Source organism: Vidua chalybeata, chromosome 2 (genome assembly GCF_026979565.1).
Source record: "Vidua chalybeata isolate OUT-0048 chromosome 2, bVidCha1 merged haplotype, whole genome shotgun sequence".
NCBI classification, from domain to species: domain Eukaryota; kingdom Metazoa; phylum Chordata; class Aves; order Passeriformes; family Viduidae; genus Vidua; species Vidua chalybeata.
In genome coordinates this window covers 97399334-97416817 of record NC_071531.1, presented here as the reverse complement: position 1 = coordinate 97416817, position 17484 = coordinate 97399334, and the positions used below count along the sequence as shown (strand labels likewise).

General features: G+C 42.3%; 1 protein-coding gene across 1 annotated transcript; it reads left to right on the top strand.

Moving 5' to 3' along the window:
• Window positions 1-10245: 10245 nt before the first annotated feature.
• On the top strand, window positions 10246-17387 carry ALG11 (ALG11 alpha-1,2-mannosyltransferase). The gene is made up of 4 exons (XM_053935513.1): window positions 10246-12461; window positions 13392-13622; window positions 14339-15270; window positions 16997-17387. Exons 1-4 carry the CDS (start codon window positions 12424-12426, stop codon window positions 17266-17268), a joined length of 1473 nt encoding a protein of 490 aa, XP_053791488.1. The 5' UTR covers window positions 10246-12423; the 3' UTR covers window positions 17269-17387.
• Window positions 17388-17484: the final 97 nt, after the last annotated feature.

Sequence of the window (17484 nt, the reverse complement as noted above, 5' to 3'; positions counted from 1 at the left end):
AAGTTGTGCTTTGAGCACATTCAGTTTACAGGATATTTATCCACAATAAAAAAAAAGGATTTGGATGGGGAGAAAAGCTTGCTATAGTTCTTCAGACAAAAGGGATAAGATAAATTTTAACCACTTTACCTAGTTTAGCTGTGGTCTGGAGCAGAGCACTGGCAGAAGAAGCCTGTGCAGCTGACAGAGTTTTGAGCTGCTCCTGGAAAAGAGGCACCAGTCACAAAGCAGAAACCACTGAGAATCTTTTAGCCCTAAGTAATTCCTATTTACATTAATACACAGGACTGAAAGCTCAGAGGTTCTGCCCCAGCTCAATCACTACACAACTCTCTTATGGTTCAGGAGACACTTCAGGAAGGGATCCAATATCAGCACCTCAAGGCTGGCGACATCTGCCAGGGAAGTGAGGCAGATGCTTGGAATTAACCTCTGTGATTGTCTGCTGCTGCTGCACTCCAACAGACTGCTACTGGTTTCCAAATTATTTTCTCCATTCTATTTCAATTAATTGCCCCTTTAGAGTCTAAGCTAATTGTGTCAGCTGCAGACTGAGGGTGAGCATTTTACTTTAGGCTGAAATAGGAAAGGCAATATTGCCCTTCTCATCTGATAGCAGTACCACTCTGATTTAAGGCAGGACTTTGCAGAGCTTAAGATTTCCACCAGGAGGATTCATTCTGGCTTGGTAGTATGAAATTCAGATGACAAATAGAAAACATGCCTACTGCCTTTGGAGCTTTCTGCTAGTGTTTGGCAATGGTGTTTGCATTTTCAAGTCAGAAAACCCAGGACATTCCAAGAAAATTAAATCCCTTTGATTTAAAGGCTCGAAGCTGATCAAGCATGGGTCTTTCCCTTTATATTACCTGCATTATCAGACTACATGATAAACATACAAGAACAATGTGTTCTCAAATAAATTTTGTTTCCCAGGTGCATTCATCCTTGGCTTTATAGGATATCCTGGCCTGCGTCTAATCTCTCTGCTTCTGTAACCAAAGAAAGCATCTTAAATAGTCTTAACAATGCCTTGAAAGATGAGATGCTCGGGTTGAAGGAAAAAAATGGGGACTGGGAGGTTAGGGGGTCATATTTCTTTCATCTGTGTGGGGAAAAAGAATGAAAAACAAAGTTCAGTGAGAAGGAGCACATGCGTTGGCTGTAGGTCACCAGGAACAAAGTGCTGCACACCTTAGGAGCACAAACACTGCAGGAGCTTGATGTATCACTCTAAGAGAGGCATGAAACAAAGGGTGGAGCAGCACAGAGGTGTTGTGGTCATGCCCTGTTTAAGACTGTGCAGCTAACAGGAACTAAGCCACAGGAATGACCCAAATGGTGAGCAAAAGCTGACCTTTCCTTCACTAACTCAAAATAACATATTACTTTTCAAGCCTCTGCACATGATAACAGACTAAAACCTGTACATGCTTTACATGTATGACTATAGTCTCTCAAACTACACTTAAACATGGATTGACATCAACTTTAACTTTTCCCTTTTTCCCCTCCCTCAAAGAAAACAATATAAATATAGCTTAAGTGGGGCAGGAGGCTAAAGGAGACTCCACCTTTGAGAATGCCTAAGAAGTAGGATTTGAACACTCAGCTATACTGAGTCCTTTTCTGGGAAATTTAAAAAGGAATTTTGTATATGTGACCATAATTTAGCCCTATAGAGCCATTTGGCAATTTAATGTCTTTGTCACCAGCTGTATTATTCATATTTTGTGTATTCAGACATGATTCTCAGATGATGCATTTATCACCAGCAATCCAGTAACAATCTGCATTTCTCAATAAGTGATACTATCTTGTACTTGGCCATGAGAGTTACTGAATGTCACCAGACTTCAGGTCTGGCTGCACAAGCTCTTTGAGCACAACCAGACTTGCAGTGAATTGCACTGTTCATGCATCTGTAACCACGATGCTTCTTACTGAGCACACCTGGACTTGCAGAGACACATTGGCTCTGCATTTCTGATGCTTAGAGCTGAATTGGCTATCATTCAGCTGTCCCAAGTCCCTGTGATACCTGAGATCCAGCTGGACTGAAAGGGGGTTATTTTGTGCCAAATCTCCTTCCTCTTAACGCAACAGAAATCTTAGGCATACTCTTAAGGCAACAATCCATCAGACAGACAAGAGGAACCAGTTCACTTATGCGCATCTCATGTCAGTGCCAAGAGGGATGTATTGGTAATAATATATCACCCTATCTGTAGGGTGTGTGTTTGGACTGTGCCACGTGCTGCCAAGACAAGGTGACTGTCCTTCCAAGAGCGAGCAAACCACAGCACTGCTCACACACCTCTGAGCTCACCATCACCACACTCATGCTGGGACTGAAGGGACACAGCAGCTGGGGCCTCCCCAAATACAGGGAGAAATCCAGTCTGCCTTTGAATGTTAATCATTTTCCTGCTCTCCTCTTCAGGCATTATTTTAAATCAACAAAATACAATCATGCAATCATCACAAAATTCAATCATACAATCATCACCAAAATACAATGAGGCATACAAACAATGATACAAGGCTAAACCACAAGTAATTTCATATTTGACAGTATTTTGAGTTATTCCTAATTTGTCTTCAGGATGCAGTCAGCTAAAATGTTTGAATTCCTCCTCCCTTTACCAGTCTTAGCAGAGTTAGATTGTATTTGGTTTTAACACATAAAATTCAACTGCAGGAAATGGAGCATTTAGTTAAAAAAAAAAAAAAAAAAAAAAAAAAAAAAAAGGAGGAGGGGGGAAATAAAGTAAAAAGTCATAGTAATATCACAAACAACAGTGATGGCAACTCACAGGTATCAACAAATTGCTTAACCATTGCTTGAGAGTGAACCTGGGAAACACCCAGCCCTTGTGTGAAACAACTATTTCTCCTCCGTCAGGGCCCTCTTTATACGAAAAAGGAAGTAGTAGGTAAAGGTACCAACTTTTTCTTCAAATAAATCCCTGTGCTTGCTCCACAATCATTTTTCAGTCATACTAAGCAACTCAAGCCTCCCATTTCCCCTATGAATCAATCAGTCACACCTGAAGGTTCAGTGGAAGCTCAGTCATATTCATGGTACAGAACTATGTCCTTTATTCTCCTGACAAACTTCTCAGTGAACAAAAAAAAAAAAAAAAAAAAGGCCATACCTCATTTTTATTGAAGAAGCAACAAAACCATCTCTTTAGTTATATTTGCACCTAGTTTTGAGCTACAAAGTCAGAAAGAACTCTTTGGCCACAGTCATAAAAACTGGCAGCAATCAGATACACAAGTGTTTCTATAGCATAAATGGTATAGATATTTCTTTCAACAGATGAAGAAGCGTGATCATTATTTCTTACACTATAAGGAAAAAAGGACACTACAAAAATCTGAAATAAAAGGAAACAAATTCCTACCTGCTATGATTAAAATTGCTTAAGAGTTGATGACCTAATTTCAAATCAAATCTGCTCAGACTTTGGCTTCAGTTTTTCAGGAAGCAGACTCAATCTTCTCCAAATATTTAAAAAAGGTTTGTTTGCTTGAAACCAGCAAAACTCAACGAAGTCCCTTGTTTGTAACAGGGCCCCAAAACTCGTACTGATCTTTTTCATTCCACAGCTTTTCGTATGATCGCAAATTGTGTGGACTTGGTACTTTGTCTGCTTTTAGAAGTGTTGGTTTCATTATGATAATTTCTGTTATCTGTTTATACTGTAGAAATTTGTTTTCAAGACCTGGAAACCACAAAGCTGATCTTATTATCACACAAAAAGGCACACCTTTTAGGTCAAGGTTTAAGTGCAAAGAACAATTGCAATTGGCATGAATTAATTTGAGTCAAGATTTCCACTACTACTTCTTATGCTCCAAGCAGTTTAAGAAGGCTGGCAGAACTTGTCAGGCACTGCCACAGCAAACACAGTATTTTTACTTCCGTGTTTCCAACCTAATTTTCTGATCTTGTCCATGATTTGCTCTTGTTCAAAGCTGGTTTTGTCTCGCGAAGTTTGTGCAAAAGCTTTTTAGAATTCCATGCAGAGAAAAGGGACCTTTATTTTACCCATTTTAACTGCAATATTTAACATACAACTTGAGAATGAGTAATATTACAAAAGTAACTATTTTAAAAGGCTAATTTGAGAAAACAAAAAGAGCTATTACTTGTAAACTAATATTTGCTGTCCACATTTAGAAATAAGAAATAATTAGTGCTACTTCTGCTTAAAATTTGTAAATTTCTCAGTATTTGTTGCAGCATTTAAAAAATATCTCCTACACTTACTTTGATTATATAAAGTGATAAGTTTCTGAATTGTGATTTAAGTAAATAAGAGGATTGATTTTTTTAAATTATTATTTTTTCCCAAAGTAAGCAGCCATCCATCCTGTATCAGGCAAACTAATACAATGAGGCACCTGGGACTATGTAAACAGCATAAAGCACATCATATTTGTAAACTATACCAAAAAAGAAAAGAAAACAAAAACAAAAACAAACAAAACAAACCCAGAAACTGGTAACTCTGACTTAAGCTTGTATTTCAGGTTCTATGGCCAGTCAACTGCTCAGCCTCTGAATTCAAGAAAAAAAAGACAAAACATTATCTTGTGTTTGCATTACGGATGCCACATCTAAAATACAAACATACCCTCTTTGTTAGGGCAGGCTAGATATGTAAAGGCAAGACTAAATTCAGTTTCTCTTAACAATGATTTCTGTTTTACCTCAGACTGGCAGGAACCACCTACATACACAGAGAGGAGTTTCCAGAAACTCCCAAATCCCTAAGTAAGCTTGAAAGCTGCACGTCTCACCACAGCACCTCCAACACAGTGCCGTGAGCAAAGTCCTGTTTGCTTTCTCAGTGGTCCTGGTAAAATTCTTTCTGGGAAGAAGGGTTTCTACTTTTTGGTTGGTTATTTTACTTCCTTTTTCCCTGCTCTCTCTGTGGACTGGTTGCAGTTACTGGGTAGAAAAAGGCAAGATGGTGTTAGAGCCCTCTCTGTGATCTCACTCTTGCAGAGAGCACAATCTCTCAGGTGACCCTGTGTCACAGGGCTCAGGTATAGCCCCACCAGGCTGGCATGAGGGCCCTTCTCACCTGCCTTCCACCTCCTGCCCTTTTGGACTGTGCCACGTGCTGCCAAGACAAGGTGACTGTCCTTCCACGAGCGAGCAAACCACAGCACTGCTCACACACCTCTGAGCTCAGCATCACCACACTCATGCTGGGACTGAAGGGACACAGCAGCTGGGGCCTCCCCAAATACAGTGCTGCCCTTAGGTGCACTTTTCTTCCCAGTTTAGAGAGGGAAGATGTGCCAGCTCTCTGGCTGACCTGCTCTGCCACAGCAGGCAAGAAGCGAGGAGAGGAACCTCTGCTGAGAAGATAGAGTAGAGGCTTTTCTGTTTCCAGTTGTCAGAGCTCAAAATTGTAACATATGTGAGCTGTGAACTTACATTTCTACAAAAGTCCTGTCAATTATTTGCTATCCAGGGCTAAGAACTATACAACAGTGCCCTGTCCAGGTCAAATATCTCCCATAAACTTACAGTTAGCTCTCAGCAAGAGCCAGTTTCTATCACTGGAAAAAACACACTTCAAATGACTATGAAAGTTAAGTAGAACTTGCCTGGATAGAGACACTGCAAAGCCTTACAGAAACTAAGAAGAGAAATAAAAAATAAAAGTGAAATTGCAAATATATTTGCTGTCATTGTTTTTTTTTTTATTTTATGTTTGTTTGTTTTCTGCTGGAACAACTGATAACAATTCCCTATTGAATAATGTCACTGGCAGCCTACATTAATTCAGTAAGAATTCAGGTACAAATGTCAGAACTAAAGCAACAGTCAGGGATGAAAGTATCAACAGAGGAAACTGCTGCTAATTTTATGCAATCTCTTCCATACAAACAGTTGCTTTGAAAAACATCTAAGGGAAATGGCAATACAGAGTAAACCTTTCTGTTTACAAGTATAAAAATACTGTAATATAAATAAATAATAATTTAAAAATCTGAAGTATTTAACACCTGGATTGAAATACAGTTAAAATCCTGGTTTCAAATGCAGACATATTGTCTCAGGCTGTTTCCTGTGACACACACTGGCTCATCACGACTCAAACTCACTGTTAAAATAGCATTCATTTATTGCATGAGGACACAGGGGAAACTGGAGACATGTGACTCCTAAAGAAAGAGTTCCTGGGAGCCTGAGACTGTGAGAAAAGGAAAACACAAAAAGCTTTCTAACTCTGAAACTGAATTTATTCAGCTCTCAGCAATACTCTCATTTCCAGAGGTCACGTCAGTCTGTTCTCTAGGCAAAGAATGTTTCTTCCAAGGACACATTTAGCCAAAACCAATGCACTCTGCAGCTCAGCATAAAAGAAGGTACCAGCCCTGGAAGTTGCTGAGCAACCATCTGAGATTTATTAACTGCCCTCAATTCCTGGAAAGCATAGATGTTAGCCATGGAAATTCAGGCTTGATCCATTTATCATTCCCTCCTGGTACCTCTGCTTATTGAAAGAAAAGGTAGTGCAGCAGGGAACTACTTTTAAGCAGCCTTGGTTTGCTCCCTGAAAGAGAGTCTTTGATTGAATTTACTTCATGTGAAAATCACCAACCTTTCAAGCCTTCTTCATCCTTGGAATAAAAATAAGTCAGAGGAGGTGATGAGGCACAGTATCCACAACTCTCATGCCTGGACTAGCCAAACAGTCTCCTCCAACTCCCTTCTGTCCTGCTCTGCAGGCAGTTTCTGGCTCCTTTCTCTTTCCTAATCAGTGCCAAGGAGCCAGACACGAGCACAGAATGCAAATCCTGCTTCGTCCTGGCTCCATGTGAAACAACTTGGATTTTCATCTGAATAGCACTCTTCCTTGCTTCCTGAAACAGACAGAGAGGCACGCACAAACACATGTGGCAAAATGCATGTTGAACAAGCCAGCACAGTGAACAGGCTATGTGAACCTTTTAAAGTTTGAAAAGGGAAGCAGCTCATTCAGTAAAAAAAAAATCACAGTGAAGTTTTACAGCTCCCTGAGGACTTTCATAGTTGATCTGAGCAGGTGTTAAGGTATGATGGTGAAAGAGGTAGTCCTTCATGATACCCTTCATGTTCAAATTAGGTGCAGATGGCCACAGATATATTATTATCTATCTGCAGAAAGAAGAATGAAAAGCAAAAAAGGCTTGGGACTGATATCACAGACCCTCAAAAATTGTCCCCAGTTCCTCAAGAATTCCAAACTTCCACCTGAAAAAGCTGCAACTTCAGATGAGTCCAAATGTTCTTTTGCAAGGTCAGTGATGTTATCATTAGGGGTACATCATTTGCCATCTCATTTCTGCCAGTGCTCTAAGTTGCTTGAAAATGTTTCCTTCAGCCACCCTAAAACATGGCAGATGTTTAGAATCCATGGGATTTTAGAACACTGTCACAATCTACAGGAAGTGATTTGTTTTCCTTCATGGTCCTTACCCAACTGGGACAATTTGTGTGCAAATAATCTTCTGTTAATCAAAATATATGGATTCAACCTGTATAAATTGCCTGGTGATACAAATAAATGTGCTTTATGGGCTCTCCTGCAAATATAATTTGTAGATCCAAGCTGCTTAATTCTTCATTGCTTCTGCCAAAAAATCAGAGCAGCTTTTGCTCACAGATACATGGCATGAACACCTATGCCCTAGAACACATAACTCAGAATTAAGGATGACAGTGAAAAAGAAATTACTAGAATTGCTTATAATTAGCAAGTTCAATATTACAAGATATCAGTAAAAACAACCCCATAGTATTCTTCCCTAGGTATAGCAATGCCACAATTTCTTACCAATGCTTGGGTTTTGCTTCACAAATACTTAGCATAGAACTGGTGCAACTTTATTTCTGCTCCTATATGCAATGAAGATTAAATGTACTGTAATGTTCAACAGCCTATCACAAGACACATACAAAAGTGAAAAAACTTACTCTGTATATGAATGATCTGAGATTTCGTCTACTAAAAACAGTCCCATGCATTTTCACAGCTCAGACAGCAGCCCTGAACAAGAGACTTGGTGCTACACAGTGAATATTTCTGAAAGAAAGTAACTAACTGTACAAGAAAGTATAACAGACCACATGACTGTCATATGAATATCTTTACACAATATTAATCCAGTTTCTTTCTATTATTACTTGCCAGTGGTTTTATCTTACTAAGTTACTCATATATAAACTGCTCAGCAAGAACGAGAGTTACAAAAATATACTTTAAAACTGTCAAATGCGTTGCAGGCACAGGGAAAACACACAGTGAGTGGATTCTGCTACTTATTCTAAATACTCTTCACTTTAAAAAGCCCATCTGCATGGGCTTTCTTTAGAGTAAGGAGCTTAATAAGGAAAGCAATTAAAACATGACAAAAAAAAAGCATACAGAGGCAACAAAAAATTAAAAACCTGGTACATCTCTGGGAAGGTGAAAACAAAGCTGACTTCATCACAAGGCTAGTTTACTTTTCCTGGCATGTCAGCCTGGTGGAATTTCTACAGACAAGGTTTTGAATAGCATTCTCACTGCTGGAGTGGGAACACCACAGAGACCTCATCACTGCTCCTGCTGAAGTTCTTGTCAGTACCCTAAATGCATGTATGCACTATCCTCTGCTACATATGAATGAAGGTGGGGAAGTCATGAAATGTAGATGACTCAATTAATTAGCCTGTGTTGGATGTTCACACATTAAAGGTAAGCTTTGCAGTCTGCAAGTCTGTCAGCACTCAGGTTTCATACTGCTCACATCAGCAGCTGAAAACTCTGTGAATAATGAAAAGCTAACAGAAGAACTTTGAAAGGATTAATACATCTGTTTTTAATTACCACAAGAGGGACTAAGGAAAAAAAAATAAAACAACTAAGATGATTAAGAGCCTGGGACAATTTTTCTGTGAGGAAAGGCTGAGGGAACTGGGATTGTTCAAGTCTTGACAAGACTTGACAAGGTCTTCAATGTGTGAAGGGAGGGTGAAAAGAGGAGCTAGGCTCTTTTCACTGGGGCCCAGTGACAGGACTAGAGGCGAGGTGCACAAATTGAAACATGGAAAGCTCCCTCTGAAGATCAGGAAACGCTTCTTCACTATGAGGGTGGCCAAGCACTGGCACAGGTTACACAGGGAGGTTGCGCAGTGTCCATCCTTGGAGGTATTCAAAACTCATCTGGACTGAGTCCTGGACAATCTGCTCTAGGTACTCACTTTGAGCAGGAGGGCTGGAGAAGATGGCCTCCAGAGGCCAGAGATTCGTAGAAAGGTTTGGGTTGGAAGGGCATTTAAGATTATTTAATTCCACCCCCTCTATTGTGGTTAAGGATGCTACCCACTAGATCAGGTTGCTCAGGGCCTCATCCACCCTGGCCTTGAACACTTCCAGGGATGGGAAATCCAGAACTTCTCTGGGTAGCCTGTGGCACCCTCACAGTAAAGAATTTCTTCCTGAAATGTAATCTGAATCTCTCCTCTTTTAATTTAAAACTGTTTCCCCTTGTCTTATCACTATCTGTCCATGCAAAAAGTCACCCTCCCTCTTTTTTATAAGCCCTCTTTATGTGTTGGAAGGCTGCAATGAGGTCTCCCTGGAGCCTTGTCTTCTTCAGCCTTAACAGCCCCAACACTCTTAGCTTGCCTTCACAGGAGAGAGGTTCCAGCCCTGTGACCATCTTCATGGCCCTCCACTGGACTTGCTCCAACAGGTCCCTGTTTTTCTGTGTTGAAGACCCCAGAGCCAAATGCAGCACTCCAGATGGGGTCTCACCAGAGTGGAGCAGAGCAGCAGAAGTCCCTCCCTCACTCTGCTGGCCACACTGTTTTTGATACTGCCCGGGATGCTGTTAGCCTTCAGCACTTCAAGGGCACATAGCCAGCTCCTCTCCAGCTTTTTGTCCATGAGAACCCCTAAGTCCTTCTCTGCAGGGCTTCTCTCAACAAGTTCTTCTACTCTGTACTCGTGTCTGGGATTGCCCCAACCCAGGTGCAGCACCTAGACATTGAGCCTTTGACCACAACTCTCTGGCTGCATCCATCCCACCAGTTCCTCCCCATCTCGGACATTCTGTGATTCTGTGAACTATAAATTATTAGTGAACTATTAGTGACTATAAATTATAGAACTATAAATTTATTTAATAATAAATTATTAGAGCTGAGAAAACTATATGACACTCCCACCATCATGCAGATTTGTCCCTAAATGAGCAAGGGAAACTCAAAAGCCCGGTATGTAGGTGTCTCCCTCATTAATTAGTCTTCTTGCTTCCAGGAATTCTTCACCATTATTACTTAAGTCTCATCTTAATTAAGCTGTGACCTGCTGTCCTTCAGCTTCTTGAAGACTTGGTGTAAGATTCGTACCTTCCAAGGGAGTGACCATGGACTCCTTTCCAAGTCAGTGGGGAGAAGCATAAATTGCATCATCTAAAATAGTCTGGACTTCCTGTTCCCTAGAATAACTTGCCTCCTCCTCTGAACTTTGAACTCAGAAAATAATCTTCAAATGTTGAAGAAAGAAAGGTGTTTTGAGTTCAGAGGTGTAAATCCAGCAGAGATCTATTCTGTAAAGATTCCGCATGCTTTTAAAGCAACTGCTGTGTCAGGGAAGAGGAAAAAGTTTAAGGGAGAGAAACCAATACCTGTTGCATCCTCCTTATGAGAGCTGTTGGTTCAGAAATGAAATGTTAGGCCATGCTTGCTGGACCTCCCACAGACCTTTTCCAAATTACCTGCTTACCTAGAGACATCCTGATAAAACCTACAGTCAGTGGTACTTAGGACAGTCAAAATATTTAAATAAAAACATCAGTAAAACAACCAATAAATTTCTGAGTTTCCACATTTCCAGTTTCACCCCCAAGGCTGAGTCCTCCTAAATGGAAAACTCAATCCAGGCAGGTCAGAACCAAATAACCATCATTTAAGTTGGACTTTTCTCACTCCCACTACAGTAGAGCCTTTGTCTCACTGCTTCTGGTTACAGCAGTGGCCACATAAATTAATGATTCATCACTTTCCAACCTGCACTCTTCTCATGCAGAAGACACAGGATGACTTTCACAAACATCCTTAACACCTACAAGACCTCAAAATGCACAGGTGACTACAATATTAATTAGATCATGCTGACCTCAAAGAGGCTGAAGGATCACAAGTTCTGGAAAGGCCTGTTTAAAGAAACAAGCTTTGAAACTCCCTCAAATTTTGGACAGCCTCAACTCTGCAAGAGATTTAAGAATGAATTATCTGGATCAAACTTCCCACATAAAGCATTTTATTATTTTAAAATGGAGAATGTGGTGGGGGGAAAAGAATCATGTAGCAATATGACAGGAGATCAGAAATGTTTCGGATTGTTCTGGCAAGGACTCTCCTGCTCTAGAGAGTCTGGTAGTTTCACCCAATGCTTCCCAGAACCCCAGAGATCAGGGGGCGTTCCTTATGTCGCTCCAAGGATGACATTTTAGGAACATGAAGTTTTGACATGGATTGACACATCATTAGTGGTATTTTGAAAAACCAGCACCATTCAGTCTTACTGCTACACTGACCTTCTGGTCTGTGCATATACTCTCCAATCAAGACAAAACAGACCAAAAAGCACATAAGACAGACATAACCTCTGGAGTAACTGTGGTAACTGTTCCCATGATCGTGTTCATGGGATCCTTTTGGAGACGGTGCCAGGCGCAGGCTGTGTTGGACACCCTGCCCTCGGCCTCACAACAGTAACCTGCACACAGTCGCTGAGAGCTCCCCTTCGGTAACGAGGGATTCCCTGGCAAGCAGGACGTTACGGCAGGGCTGCAAGCCAGGACATCGGGCTCGTCGATGCTCATCCTCTCCTGGCCAACAAGAAGGGCCAGCAAAACCTGGGGGAGTGTGGGACACAGAGACACAGAAGAAGCCCCACGTACCCGGGAGGCCTCCGCCTCCTCACAGCGCCCTCCCTTCCATCCTGCCCAAGGAATCCGAGGACGTCACTTGAGGAGGACGCAATGCAATTCAAGGAGCAGCACGTGTTATGTCTGACTAAACTGTGCCGGGAATGTGCTGCTGTCCACACTCTCCCGACATCTCTGGGAAAAACGCTTCATGCAGCAGCACAAGACTCACAACAACGCACTGCACTGCACGCCTTCCCCGGGCTGCAGGCTCCGCGTTTGCTGGGTGGGGCGAGGGCGAGGAGGAGGCGGAGGAGGAGGCGGGGAAGGAGGGGAAGGAGGTGAAGGAGGTGAAGGAGGAGGCGGAGACAGCGGCGGCGCCGCTCCCGCCCCTCCGCGGCGCTGCCAGCGCGGAGCTGCTGCCCGGCTGGTCCCGCCCCACCAGCCGGGAACCTCCTTTTCCGCCGGGAAGGCGACGCAGCGCTGCCCAAGATGGTGGCGGGAGGGCTGTGCCTGTGTGGGCTCCTCAGGTACCGGGGCGCGGGGGCGGCGCGTCCTGGCGGCGGGCAGGGCGGGCGGGAGGGAGGGAGGCGGCCCCGGCCTGGCCGCGCTCCTCCGCCCCCGGGGCGGCCCCTGCCCGGCTCCGCGCTGTGCCGCGGGCTCGGATGGGTTAATGTGCTTTTCCGCCGCTCCCGGCCCAAAATGAAAGTGCTTCCTTATGTGTCAGTCGTGACCCGTGGGTCGCTTCTTCTGTAAACGGGAGCGGCTGAGTAAACGCTGTTTGTCGCAAGGCTTAGCGGCACAGCGGGAGGAACTAGGTGCTGTCCCTGTGAGGCCCCTGGGCCAGGAAACCTCCCGCTACGGGGCTAGCAGGGCTGTCAGGGAGGCGGTGCAGAGCGAAGGGAGCACCCCTGACAGTGACTGAGAGAGCAGGGCAAACAGACTGCACAGAGCTGCTCTGGACAGCTGGCATCGCTGTTCATGCCTCCGGGAAGTGGGAAGTGCGGGTTGGAATAGGAGTTGCCTGGCCGCAATAGCCCGACACCAAAACAATTCAGAGTAGAGCGAGCCAAACAGGAGATTGGGCTGAAAAAAACTCGTTACAAATCTATTTGGAAGTCACTCTGCTGGTTGTGTATTGCCAGGTTGCTAAGGGCGTGCAACTTTTACCAAGTGTGTAGAGCGCATGGAGATAGATAACACATGTGGGGCATGAATAAACAGTAATAAATTATTGCAAGGTAATACCAGGAGAAAAGAGACCTTCACATAAACAAACCAGGGTAGTGATTTCATTTCTGTAATTGTCAGTCATACACAGTGATGATTTCTGAGATTAGAAGAACTCAAGAAGTTTGTCAAACTCCCTGTAGCTCTACTTTCAAGTCCTTCTCTCTCAATGCCATACCGAGTAATTCCTTAAAGCAATTATGTATTTTAATATTTCTGGCTTGTTTCAGATTGCTGTGCTCATTGTTACTCCCTGCATTGTTTCTAAGTGGAATTTTGTGCATCTGCTTGGTGCTACTACTTTGTGGAGTACGGCTCTGGATACAAAGGAAGAAACAGTTGAGCTCAGCAGGAAGAGATGGGAAGCGGCCACTGCTGGTGGCATTTTTTCACCCCTATTGCAATGCAGGAGGTGGAGGGGAGAGAGTCTTGTGGTGTGCCATAAGAACGCTCCAGAAAAAGTAAGCATATGTGTCTATCAAACACCATATTTCATTCTCAGCTTCTGTTGCTATTCTTTATGCATATGTTGGCATTTTACATATTTAAGTAGGCGTCATTAATCTACTAGTCTTACATTTTATTTTACATCTGAGTTTCATGTGGTTGCATTCTACTTCATCCCTTTACATTTTGATATTTCCTGCTGTGGCACCTCTCACTTTTTTTCTTTCTTTCCTTGAGAAAACCTCTCCTTCCTCTTCAGTTTTCCACTATTGCTATGGAACTTTGTGTAGTCATAACTCCTCAGTAGATAACTGATCATCTTTATACTTGCCTCTTGGTGCAGGAGGTAAAACAAATTAATACCTAAAGTGGATTTAACATGGGTACATCCATTGATTTGCCATCATTTGCATGTTGCTCATGCTGTGCACTAGACAGAGGAGTGCACAGTGTAGAGCAAGGAGTTCTGAAGTCTGTACAATAATACTGAGCTCCTTTTATGTTTTACTAAAGTTAAAATATTCCCTGGGCTCTCAGCCATATGTTTTTCTGCAGATCAGAAAAAACCTGTGGAAGTATAAGGAAAAATATTATTTAATTAAAGTAATTTCTGGGCCAGACATTTGTTCTCACATTCTTCTTGAGTACTTTTAAGTGGATTATATTTTAGTTTCTTGCTGAAAAATATAAAGACAAAAATATATGAAATTCTTTTTCTTTATTCTTACAGGTACAGAAATGTAACATGTGTTGTTTACACTGGTGATAGAGATGCCACTGGAGAAGAAATAGTAGAAGGCGCTTTCAGAAGATTCAATATTAAGTTAATCCATCCTGTGAAATTTGTATTTCTACAAAAACGCTTCCTTGTGGAAGCTTCTCTTTATCCTCACTTCACTTTGCTGGGACAAAGTTTAGGATCAGTGTTCCTTGGCTGGGAAGCTCTTCTAAAGTGTGCTCCTGATATTTATATTGACTCAATGGGTTATGCCTTCACAATTCCCCTCTTCAAATACCTGGGAGGTTGTCGCGTTGGATGCTACGTCCATTATCCCACAATCAGCACGGATATGCTCTCTGTGGTGAGGAACCAGGATACCAGGTTTAACAATGCTGCCTTCATTACAAGCAGTCCTCTCTTCAGCAAATTTAAACTTGTCTACTACTACTTCTTTGCTTTCATGTACGGGTTGGTTGGTTCCTGCAGTGATGTGGTTATGGTGAATTCTTCTTGGACACTGAATCACATCCTTTCCCTCTGGAGAGCTGGGGCTTGCACTAGTGTTGTGTATCCACCATGCGATGTTCAGGCTTTCCTGGATATTCCACTGGAAGTGGAAAAGAGCACCAGTGAATATTCCATTGTTTCTGTCAGCCAATTCAGGCCTGAAAAAGATCATCCTTTGCAAATCAGAGCCTTTGCTAAATTGCTGAAAGAGAAGAGAGTGGGGCAGGAGCCATCACTGAAGCTGATCTTAATTGGTGGCTGTCGTAACCAGCAAGATGAAGAGCGTGTAAACAACCTGAAATGTCTGTGTGAAGAGCTGGGAGTTAGTGATGATGTGGTGTTCAGGATTAACATTCCCTTTGAGGAGCTGAAGAGACACCTGGCTGAGGCCACCATTGGCCTGCACACCATGTGGAATGAGCACTTTGGGATCGGTCAGTACGTTTCCTGAGTGTTCAGCTGCTTGTCCCTAGGTGTCTAAGCACAGAGGTCTTCATGCCAAGCACGTGTCCAGCTCCTTTTCCCATTGGAGGCAGTGTAGTTGCCGTAAAGCCTGCAGGACCAGTGCAGATGATGCACCACTAGGTGCTACTGTAGTGCAAGCTGAAGTGCTGTAATCATAGGTTGTTAATTCTGTGCATCCTCTGGTCACCTAAACACAGAGCTAGTCCTGTCTGTGTTGTCCAGGATGTCCTGCTGACCTCCAGCTGTCACCCTGCAAGGTCATGGGTCAGCTTGGGTTAGGTTTGCCAACCTTCCAGAGTTTCAAGAAGCTGCAGGTGTTTCTCTTCCAACACCTTAAATTGTGCCCTGGTGGCTCTACTGACTGCAAGGGGAGGTTAGAGACAGTTCATGTGTAGACATCTCTGTTAGAGATTTTGGTTGTGTTTCATCTGCCTCGAATGCCACTTGAAATGTCCAGTGTATGTCATGGGGCTCCAGCTGCTGTTTCAGGGGTGTGAGTCTCCCACAGATCCTGACTGGTACAAATAAGCCCCGTGTAGATGCCACCAGGTACCTTTGGTCGTCTCATTGCATTAGGCATCTCTGCTGAGGCAAATGTATGAAGCCCTTAAATTGATGGGTGTAGCATGGAGCAAAATGACAGAGAGGAGCTGGGACCCAGAATTAAGGTATGGGGCTCCGTTTATTTGGATTAGATTAGTCCTGACCTTGAAAGGGAGTGCCAGCTTGCCCATCTGTTACAAATCTACGGCAGGCAGGTAAGTTATTGGCCAAGCAGACGAATACCATACTCTACTATAATGTGACTAAACAACAGTTAATGTCTTCAGACTTCAGTAGAAAACAGGTTAAGTATGAGGAGTAGTAGTTTATGGTCTGTAGGAGGTATAAAAAAATTGACACTAAAGTGCCTCTCAGAAACAACGGCAAAATATTGGAAATTATGTCTTCTTTTTTTTTTTCTCCCACAAAACAATTTAGTTAAAATTTTTTAAAAAGTGATTTTGAATTTGAGCAGGATTTAACCTTCATCTAACAGGCTTTTTATGTGTAAAAAAACATATTCCAAAACTTTGGAGCACTATTTATAGTAGGCAGTGTTTGAGCTGAGGGAATTTATAACAATCAAATCAGAACTGAGGCATTTCTGAGGTCTTTTCTGAAACCATGGAGGAGAATTGAAGTTGCTGTGTACATTATACTTTGTTCCTATCCCACAGCTTTTGGCTGAGGAAAGCTTTCTGATTCCCATTTCATTAAAATTTCTTCCATCAAAAATACAGATGTAGAGATAACAATTTTTACTAGTGCCTTGCTGTCAGAAGCTATAAAGATTTGTTCATTTGCAAAGTACTGAACTTCTGAATATTTTCTGATTGAAATGTGCAGACAAATTTTTTTCAGTGTCTTTCCAAACGTTTAAAATCAGGTATGTTACAAGACCCACAAATTAACCAGTTGTATCTGATACTTAATTTCAATTTTATGTGTTTAGAAACTGTCATTTCAGTCCTTAGAACTGAAAAAATTTAAATTTGTGTTTCTTATGGGACCATCTTCGCTGCATTTTTCCAGCTGAATTTGGAATAGCAGTCTGTAGTGAATTTTAGTGTTGGTTTAACTTTCCAGTGTTTTACAGAAGGTCAAAGCACATGATGTGCAGACTCATATCAGCATTTTTTGTCTCTCTTACAGGAGTTGTTGAATGTATGGCAGCTGGCACAGTTATCCTGGCTCACAATTCTGGTGGCCCCAAATTAGACATCGTGGTACCCCATGAAGGACGTGTTACAGGCTTCTTAGCAGAAGACGAGGACAGTTATGCTGAGACAATGGCTTACATATTTTCTTTGTCTCCTGAGAAAAGACTGGAGATCAGAGAAAATGCTCGTCGCTCTGTGCACAGGTTTTCTGACCAGCATTTTGAAGACACATTCCTGTTATCCGTAGAGCCGTTATTTAAATAAGTGTAAATAAGTAATGAACATGAGTAAAATTAACTTTTTATATATGACTGTATGGCACATGTAAATATATCTAAGCTATGATTCCTTGGTTCCATTAAATAAAAAGTTGTTTTTCTTTCTGTCAAGCTGTCTGCTTTATGTAACAGAGACTTTTCTTTTCCTGGGAAAGAATGCTTCTCTGTTAACTACATGAGAGTATGGTGCACTTAAAAACCT

Excerpts from the sequence above, each read along its gene's own strand:
- ALG11 (XM_053935513.1), top strand. The coding sequence starts at position 12,424 with ATGGTGGCGGGAGGGCTGTGCCTGTGTGGGCTCCTCAG. Across the intron at positions 12,462-13,391 it reads TGCCTGTGTGGGCTCCTCAG|ATTGCTGTGCTCATTGTTAC; the intron begins GTACCGGGGCGC and ends GGCTTGTTTCAG. Across the intron at positions 15,271-16,996 it reads GAATGAGCACTTTGGGATCG|GAGTTGTTGAATGTATGGCA; the intron begins GTCAGTACGTTT and ends TCTCTCTTACAG.